Source organism: Mercenaria mercenaria, chromosome 14 (assembly GCF_021730395.1).
Source record: "Mercenaria mercenaria strain notata chromosome 14, MADL_Memer_1, whole genome shotgun sequence".
Lineage (NCBI taxonomy): Eukaryota > Metazoa > Mollusca > Bivalvia > Venerida > Veneridae > Mercenaria > Mercenaria mercenaria.
In genome coordinates, this window is record NC_069374.1 from 28,737,151 (window position 1) to 28,747,900 (window position 10,750).

At 34.2% G+C, this 10,750-nt stretch overlaps 1 protein-coding gene across 1 annotated transcript; it reads right to left on the reverse strand.

Moving 5' to 3' along the window:
* Window positions 1–926: 926 nt before the first annotated feature.
* On the reverse strand, window positions 927–3,894 carry LOC123543359 (galaxin-like). The gene is made up of 3 exons (XM_045329436.2): window positions 3,828–3,894; window positions 2,847–2,918; window positions 927–1,988 (listed from the first exon to the last, which is right to left on the reverse strand). Exons 2-3 carry the CDS (start codon window positions 2,908–2,910, stop codon window positions 1,519–1,521), a joined length of 534 nt encoding a protein of 177 aa, XP_045185371.1. The 5' UTR covers window positions 2,911–2,918; window positions 3,828–3,894; the 3' UTR covers window positions 927–1,518.
* Between the last annotated feature and the right edge of the window lie 6,856 nt (window positions 3,895–10,750).

The following is a 10,750-nucleotide window of genomic DNA, read 5'->3' on the forward strand; positions in this document are numbered from 1 at the left end:
TAATTCGCCATCATTTTCACCCAAATTAAATTCTTCGGCAAGACGTATTACCATTTCCGGTTCTGGCGTGTATAAACAAAGGGGCGTGACGACCTGCCATTTAGCGAAATGCATGCGTGAAGAAACGGTCTCAATCATATTTGATCTAAATACAATAAAGGACATATAAGAATCGAAATAATTTATAGCAAAACAGTGTTTGAACACTATTTATACACTACGCCCGACGTATAACCGCCCATCGTGTATAAAGAGTGTTCAAACACTGTTTTCCTATCAATTATTTCTTAATCCTATATCTCTCAGATTTATGTTTACCGTCTCCGATGAAAAACAGATAAAGAAAGTTTCCTGTTCACCATTTTATACAAGGGGCGCGGTGGTCTAGTGGTAAAGGTGTCGGCCGCTCAACCCGGGGGTCATGGGTTCGAGCCCCGTTGGGGTCACGACATTGACTTACCATATGACACCAGTAGTGGTTTTTCCAGGAAGCGGACTAGAGAGTAGTTCAAATAAGCTTTAAGCTTTCATCACCATCGAGCTAAAATTAATTAGTGTAAACTATACAGAAACCGGTGTCAGGAACAATCTTGCTTCGCTAATACGTAAATGGAAAAATAAAGATATTACAATTATGTTCTCCTCATGGGATTTTTGTATTTACATTATTTTGTATTTAAATAGAGATCCCATTTGGATGTTCATAGATGCCACAGTTTATGGTAGTTTTGCTGATCGTCATTTATCCGAAAAATCTAGACAAAAACCTGTGTCAAAAATGCTAAAACTTAAAAAATACAAAGAATATTTGACAGGCCTTATGCTAACTTGTACAACTACCAACGTTACTATCCATCATAATATTTGATATGGTAATTTATATGTGTGCAGGTGAAATTATTCCGAAACATGATATAAATAAGCTATAAAAGTCCGAGATCTCTTTATTTATAAAGCATACATACATGTACATAAAACATTTATTTGACAACATGATAGAAGAAGAACGAAACTACAACAGGTTTTACTGTTGAAATCTGACGTATATATTTTTCTTAAACGTGATCATAATTATCATTTTATAGTGCTTTTAACATAGACTCCCATTATCGTTGCTTTTCAAAATCAGTTTCGAACACATCCAGCACATTGATCAACATATTTAATTAGTCGAATAAGTTTTTAAAAAGCGTGTAATTTGAGAAACATCAGTGTTCAATCAAGAATTTTATTCATTGTAGAAAAATATCCAATCTACCTGAATGTAATACACAGGAATAAACCATCTAAATTGTTTTTAATCCGTTTATATCACTGAAAAATCAGGGAATATGTACGAACGGCTCACATTCATCAACATTTTGATGAATCATTTGAGGTGATTCGTTTTATGGTTGCCTTGCTGGATAAGCATTGAATGCATACTTTAAGCTTCTAGCATTTTGGACCGAACAAAAATTGTGAGTTAAAGTCAATATGGCATTTTGATATGTAAAATATATACAAAAAAGACTCAGATCAATAACATTTTCCAAAACGAAGTACTCCACGACAACAAGAAGAAAATCTGCGGTTGTAAGCTCTTGTTCCACAACAGGACTGTCCGCTTCCAAACGTGAGTTTATCCGCACAACATGTGTAGAAACTGTGATTGTAAGCTTTTGTTCCACAACAGGACTGTCCGCTTCCAAAAGTGGGTTTACCCGCACAACATGTGTAGAATCTCTGGTTGTAAACTCTTGTTCCACAACAGGACTGTCCGCTTCCTACAATGAGTTGACCCGCACAACATGTGTAGAATCCTTTGTTGTAAACTCTTGTTCCACAACAGGACTGTCCGCTTCCAACAATGAGTTTACCCGCACAACATGTGTAGACTCTGTTGATGTAAACTCTTGTTCCACAACAGGACTGTTCGCTTCCGAAAGTTAGGCTGCCGTTACAACAGGTGTAGAATCTTGGGTTGTAATCTCTTGAACCGCATTTAGCTGTTAAATAAGTAAACATTTAGGTACACTTATGGGATAGACAATGGTACTGACCACACAGACATCAGCCTTTTTGTTGACATATAACGCTACTTTTATCAATTCCCCACTGAGACAACTTTATTGTCAATATAAGATAATGACCTGCTACAATCTGGCGGGTAGACTTTAGTGATAGCCGTAAACTGGATCTTCAGTCATTTAAGAAGAAATATTTGACCCGCGTCACCCGCAACACTTTTTTTCAGAAGTATTTAATATTTCTCATATTGCTTTACTGATGATATGCAAATTACAAAAATGGCATTTTGTTTTATATCTTAGCTTAACTATACGTTAAATATCCGTCAGATTACATCAGTCGATAAAAACAAATAATTTCCGAGGGAATCCCTAACACCACCAGAAAATAATTCTGGATCTGCCCCTGACAACAGTGAACTTTTTATAAAAAAAAACTGAAAAAACGCTACAATTCTAATTCAGAAATTAGACACTATATTTGTGAAGTGTCACGGATATATATGTGCATTTAGATATTCTCCGTTTGGTCTGTTGGCCAGGGCCAAAACGTTTGAATATCGCAATACAGAAATAAGGCAAAGGTTGAGCTATGTCAAGATGTCAGACTTTCCTCAAGGACATTTGTACGGGTGGATGTCGGTATGATCAGATTGTCAAGAAAATTAAACGAAAATATAAAATCGTTGGTGTCTAATGAATGCAAGCTAGCCTTATAATGGTAATTGAATTTTGAATCTTTATAAGTAGTTATAATTACTTATAAAGATTATGTAATTAAAAATTATGTAATACTAAATGACCACATTGAGGAATATTTGAAAGCAAACTAGATACCTGATTCCACTGAAATCAATGCGGCCAATACAACAAAAACAGCAAGTAACATACGTCCCCTCATTGTGCTTCCTAAAAATTATACAGTTATAGAACGACGTATGACACAGCTGAAACAACATATGTTAAGAAAATCGTCTTCGGTCGTTATTGAAAGGAAACCGATGAAACACACAGCTGCGTATATTTTCATGTATTCCGAGTCACTTGTTGGACGTTCTAGGAGTGCTTCAAATGCTACATAATGAATACTGCATTTACGAGTAAATATGAGGCCAATTTTACATATTTCGAGTATTTTCCTGATTATAATGAATTATGAATATGTTTAAAACAAATATTACAATAGTAATTTCAAAAATGTTTAAGAATCGAAAAATGTTTGGCAGATAATGACACTTGCGAGTTTGTTTACCTTTATGAAATTGGGCTATAAAACGCTCTTGCAAGTACATGCTTACAAAGGAATGAAAACAAACTCTAGATATGGACTAAGATCATTAGAACATCATTCCGAAATATAAACTGGCTCTCTGAAATTTTAGGGTGAGCGTCTCAGACTAGAAATGACGGAACGGAAGTTCTGATTCTGCATACGCTTCTGATATTTTGAATTCAAGTTACATTCAGATGGTGAAACGAAACATTTTGCGTAACGAATATTAGGATGAAACTTTGAAAGAGGTCAATACGCTTGTGATGATTGTACAAAAATGAAAATATATGCTGACTAACACACATGTTCACGTAATAAACGTCGTCAACATTTCCCGAAAGAGGTTGTGTCTACTGTTAAAGCAAGTTTAAATTAGGCTGTCACGACTTACAGTTTATATATCTATAATGAAGTATTATTCATACAATATATTGGTTACATAGATTCAAATGTGTGACTTGAATACAAACTGTTCTATATTTAATTTCTATAATATTACATTAATAGCGCCATAACAGTTGTCAAATGTAAATAGAAGGTCTCACCTTTTTGTAATGTGTCTTGTCTCTTCTTTCAAACATTATGTTAAAACTGTTGAAAATTGCCTTTTTATAGAAACGTTTTCACGTAAATAGGATGTTTATAATCAGATTAAAAACGTATCCGTGTAGAAAATTTAACCAATCCAGGACATTTATTTAATGGTAAGTATTTCATTCGTAAATTATTTTCTGTTTATCAAGATTTTGAGTATGAATATTATTTAAAGGCTTACCTACAAATTTGAATAATGGCGATAATCATACGTTAAATAAACAATAGAAACTAAATAATCAAAATCACACACAAAAATACCAACAAACTCGACTGGTGCTACACAATTTATTTCTTTGGAAAGCTTAATAACCGAACAAAATTGGAATCACTCGCAGAAGGTATCAATACAGTGGAACTTCCGAAAACCGGACCTTTTAAATACCGGAAACCTTTGAAAACCGCACGAAACTCAAAGTCCCGTTTTATTTTTTCGTTCTTATATCTATATATTTTCAACTTCTGAAAACCGGAACTTCCGAATTCTGAAAACCGGACGATTTTTAAAGGACAGTTTATATTTAAACACTAAAGTTGACTTCTGAAAACCGAACAGCAAGATATTTGCCGGATTAAACGTGTCACCTGTCTTTAACATGTTGTTAATCCAAAAACGCCATTGGCAAGTTGTCAACATGTTATTTTGTTTATCTATTTGCGGTGTGCGTTTATTTTGACACGCGATATTATAGTCCACTGCCATCTGTAATCCCGCTCGAAAGTAGTTGAGAAATATAGTCACATATACCAAATTATTCCTTGGTTTAAGACAAAAATAATATGTAGGTATCCCTTCTATAATATCTGATTTCATGTCATTAAACAAGGCAATGTGACATTTCAAATGTTTATATTTACACTTTCGCAGAAAAAATTATATTTAATTTATTTTAACAGTTTAATGTGTACCCCACCCACTTAATTTACAATGCATTTTACACGTCGCTTCTACCTCTTGATATTAATTATTTTCTCCTTTTCTTGTTGTGTTGATTTTGAAATATGATTATTTCCAAAAGTTACAAGAAATATAACATACAATAAGGGAATATCAGTAACAAGTATCTGTTTTAAATAAGTACCTAGAAGGAAAGGAATTTGACGAAAATTCAGTACAAATCAATTTCAGTACAGGCATTTGTCTATGCTCTAATTATAAGCTTATGTGCAAATTACATGACTGTATTGTTTGCAATTTTATCTTGATCAGATTTAAGCATGATCAAGACAATTATGCCAGTAGAAGTTATGAAGATTTTTTAACTTAATGCAAGTGTTAAATTCATGATAGTCTTCTTAATTACTCCAAATTACTGGTTAGCTATATTCATTCAAACTTTACATCAACACTGAGTGTTTTACTTAATTCGTCTTCAGCCCCGCGATAAAAAAGCTATCTACATACAGTATAATTTTTTACCCCTGCATTTAATTTAATTTCATTTGGTTGGGTTTAACCTCGCACCGACACAGTCGTAGGTCATATGGCGACTTTCCAGCTTTGATGGTGGAGGTAGACCCCAGGTGCCCCTCCGTGCATTATTTTATCACGAGCGGGCACCTGGGTAGAACCATCAACCTTCCGTAAGCCAGACGGATGGCTTCCTCACATAAAGATTCCAACGCCCCGAGTGAGGCTTGTACCCACATCGATGAGGGGCAAGTGATTTGAAGTCAACGACCTTAACATTACCATTGGCTTTCCGCAATTACGTTCAGCTAATTGCAGAAGGAAAGGGCATCAGGGACAGGTGGTAATGTTGTCATAACTAGAACATCATTTCTTCTCTGCAACTGAAAGTATTTCTCAACAGATCCGATATGTGATATACTCTGATACATGGTAATGCAACGTTCCAACAAAACAACCTCTTTAAACCGCAACACTCCGGCAATACATGCATAGTTTAGAACATGATAAATACATGAACAAAGTAAAGCATAAAGACAGCAAGGTTAAAACATAAAAAAGGAACGTAGTGACGTTAATTGAATTCTTGGAAGTCGCTCTTGCCGATTATATAAAGGTACAGGAAAAGGTATTTATTTAACGTCGTATATAACCGACAGACAACATGACCTACAAAGTTATTGTGCGAAAAAATCAGGTATATAGTAACAGGTACTTGCCTGGGCTGATATATTTCAAAAGATTGTATATAGAACATCCCCATCTAAATAGAGAAAAACCTCGAGTAAGTCTATGTACTTAAGTCAATTTTAAATATGGAGATATACCAATCCCAAGCGATGCAGTATTGTAGTCTTCGAATTGTTAGTTGCATTTAATAACTGCACCTCCACGGCAAAAAAATATCAACTAGTCGAGCAACAACTCATTTAATAACTGCACCTCCACGGCATAAAAAAATCAACTAGTCGAGCAACAACTCATTGTCCGTATTTGAAAACATCATCAAGAATGCGTGAACTATTGTTAATATAGTAACATCACTTGACTGTGTATAACGTTTTCTAGGTCATACAAAAAATCTGCGACAAGCTAGGCAGAAGTAGTTCTCACGGAATACAAATTACCTCTCGAAAAACTGCATTCCCTAACCGGACATCAATGTTGTTCAATAAGAAGGAGAAGGTTTTACAAACTGTCTTACAGGTTCACATGGAAAAATGTTTAGCAATGTTTCAAGCAGAAAATGCTTAACTGAAATTAAATGCACAGAAAGTACGTTTTATTAAAGCAGTTCCTATGCCATTCATTAGATTATTTGGTAAATAGGTATAAAGAGTAAAGAAATCATATAAAACGACTGAACAGCAAACCTTGTAATTGTTGGATTTTAATTTTTCTAGGATTTTGCAACAGTTTATATTGACTACGTTTGTGTTTACCAGAGTTTGCAAATACTTTGTCGCAATATCTTTCCACGTGGGGTAAAATAGCAGTTCGACGTGAAGTTATATGATTAAATAAATTAGTAGTGGTACATGTATAAGAGGTTAAATTATCTATGAATCGAGCTTAATGTGATTGTATATGCAATTAAGGAATCCAAAATAATCTTGCCGACAATCCATGCGAACTTTGAAAATACACACTTCAGGGATGTGATTAGTGACTAAATCCTGTTCATTGGAAGGACTTAAGGTGTAGATTTTAGTACTATAAAGTTCAATATGTAAAACATAAATATACTTTATGCGTTAAACTATTATGACAACATAGTATGCTGGACTAAAACATACACAGAGAAACTTCTGATGATTCCTTTCACAGATGTCTTTAACTCAGGTTTACGGAGAAGTATGTATTAATTGGATTTATCAATTTTAAAAGGAGAATCGACACTATTAAATAGTTTACGTTTTAAAGCTGTTTATTGGAAACAACATTCTCAAGATTGATTGATTTTGCGTTCTGACCACGGTGTCGGGGCATTAACCTGATCTGACACACTCATACAGATAACAAGGATATATATATATATATATATATATATATATATATATATATATATATATATATATATATATATATATATATATATATATATATAAGTAAGATATTTGCTCGCTTTATATCGTTATTTAATCATTTTCTGACATTAATGGATATTTTTTCATTTTAAGCATAATAAATTCCATCTTCTTTTTCATAAAAGTGTGTTATCTGCTAGAATAAACATTACATGTACCTTCAATAAATATATCAATTGTTACAATTATAACATAGTTTTCAAGGACGTTGCCACCTGTTATTATCCAGCAGTCATACATTTTCTGCCTTTCTTATTTTCTCTTTAGCCGCCATATTTATGACGTTTAATATCAATTTTACTAAAACTTCAAGATTTAATTCCAATTAAGACTGAACATCAATACTGAACAGTCACTTAAAAATATTGGCCAGACTGCCTACTACATCTCCTCTCTCGTTCCACTCTAATGAGCCTACAACCGAAGATACTCTAAAGATGTCCGGGAAACCATGTCGTTACCACACTTCATTTAATTAATATTTTTCTTCGGCAATTCGGGATTTGAACTCATTGCCACTATTATGTGGGTATTAGGAAACTACAAGTTCTTTGTACATATCTTCGTACACAACTTTGTTCTCTTTACTATAATCTATTTCTTGGATAAATATTCCTTTCGCTTTTGTGAAGTTGTGGTGAAATAGAAACAATATTTCGCTTCTTCGACTGCAGTGTCTAAAATGGCATTCGTATATTTCTGCTTGACAGTCCTCAAAACTTTAACATAGAGTTTGATACACTATTATTCGGTGGCATAACCCTTACAGATCAAGGGAACAACTAAATGTTTGCATTCGTACCGTCTTATTTATCAGTGAGCAAGGCAATTCTCCAATAATCTGAAATATCTACTCCACCGGTAGTGAGACATTGCTTTTCCTTCACTTTTAGCTTCCATTCTATCTTTTCCCATTCTGGAAAATCCTTTTCAGTTACTAACATAAACTTTGAAAAGAATTTCTATTGTTTTGTCTCGAGACTTCTCCATTTTTCTTTCTAATTTCCAATATTCCATAATGCGTACAATTCGAAAACTCAGGGCAGCACAAATGAAATGATACAAAATCTATTAGACATAGGAGAAGAATTAAGTAAGATGTTGTCTTTCGTTCTTATCCTATCCATACAAATATTATCTTAATGTACATTTATTTGTTTAAACTTAACTAAACGAAATTGTTAGTTATATGATGTTATAAAGCAGTCTTACTTAAGATCCATTTCAACCAAACGTGTTCGTGCGGTCTTGAACGGTACACGAGACAAATTAGTATGAAGCATTTAATATAAAAAATATAAAGATCGGTATTATGACTAATTATATTGCAAACAAATGTTAGTAGCTTAATAGATCCATACATTCAAAAATCATTTATACAGATATCACACTCGCGCATAAAACATATACGTGTAAAATCAATAATACGTTTTTAGTCAAACTTCACATAAGCTCTGCTTAAAGTTTGTATTGCAAGCCTATATTTTAAAAGCAAAACGAAAGAAAGAATATCTATTTGAATTATTTCTCTTGTTTGCACAGAACCAAAGGGAAAATATCATTTTGATGTATTTTTTAGTACAGACAACTTAAAACTAGACACATGTTTTGACCACATTCAGTACATAGGCATATTAGACACAAGGTATTTTTTGCTTTTTAAATCTCAGGAAAACTTTCATGGATAATATCTAGCTCTATCCTAACCATTTATGATTTCAATACTCACCTTCACATTATACACGAGATTTTCAGCCTAGTTACTGTGGGATAGGGGCGCATACTCCTCAATCGTGTCGATATACATGTAAATTTTATCTGTTTACTAGTAAGTAATTAGTGACTTTCGAGTCTTGCGCCAGGTGTAGGCTGCAATTTTTTCTGCTCTGCAAAATTGGATTATTTTGCAAAAACCAGTGATTCTAGAGATTGGATTTTTGACTCAGTTTTTAATAAACTGGTAACCAACATTCTGCAGAATTTATTTTGTGGAATTATCATTGGATTTACGAATAACTTTGATGTAAAACAATTGTAATTTGACAAATATTGGGGTAACGTTTCAATAATTTCAGTCAGTTTTGGTGAACAACATCTCACTCGAAATTATGGCTAATCCGTGTACATGTAGACAATACAGTAGAGACCAATTACTGGATTATAGAGATGTGCCTAGGAGGTATACAATACCGAATAAAGAAACATTAGCTATGTTGAAAAAGTATAATCTTTAGAAATACAGAGGTAAACGAGTTGGTCGCCCGAGGATAAAATCTAAAGCTGATATTCACTTGACAAATTCGACTCAAATTAAACTAAATCATACATTTATATCAAATGCACACAGAAAGAAACAACAGGAACGTTCAAATTTGATCCAAATTAAACTAGATCATTCATTTTTATTGAATGCCCAAAGAATGAAACAACTGAAACTTTCTACTGTGAACATACGGTCTGTGCGAGGAAAGTCTGCTGACCTTCTCCAGCACATATTAGAGGAGTGTATAGACCTCTGTGTGATCACAGAAACTTGGCTACAGCCGGATGGTGATGACGTTGTCAGGGGGGAATTGTCTCAAGATGGTTACTGCTTTGATGATGTCCCGAGACCCGACCGTAAAGGTGGAGGACTTGCCCTGTTATACAGAAACAATCTCAAAGTGTCAAGATGCCCAGCAAAAACCTTTCAGTCTTTTGAATGTGCTGAATGGAAAGTACGTAGTCAATCATTCATCCTCTACATCTTTGGTATATATAGACCGCCATATTCGGAGAGACACCCAGTAACTCAGGCTATGTTTATGACAGAATTCACTGAGTTTCTCGAACAAATAACGTCAAGATCCGAGTCTCTGGTGCTGTTAGGTGACTTTAACATCCACATGGATAATAAGTCAGACCGCTACACAAAACAATTTCAGCAGTGTTTGAGCTCTTTTGGACTGGTTCAACATGTCAATGCTCCTACTCATTCTGGTGGTCATATTCTTGACCTGATGATCACAAAGCTAGAAGACAAACGTGTGAATGTCTCAGAACCTTTGCCAGACTATTACATCTCTGACCACTGCTTTGTAAGTTGTAACATTGAACAGTGTCGCCCTCCCTTGATCAGGAAAGAAATCAAATCTCGCAATTGGAAATCTGTATCAAGTGACATATTACAATCAGAATTCGGTCAATTAAATGAAATTGTAGTGAACACTTCCAATGTCAATGATCTTGTGTCTGAGTTCACTAGAATCACGTCCGACATTGTTCAGAAACATGCCCCTCTAAAGGAAAGAACTATTCTCTGTAGACCGACAGTTCCTTGGTACTCTGGATACTTAAAACAGCTGAAACAATACAAACGATCAATAGAAAAAATCTT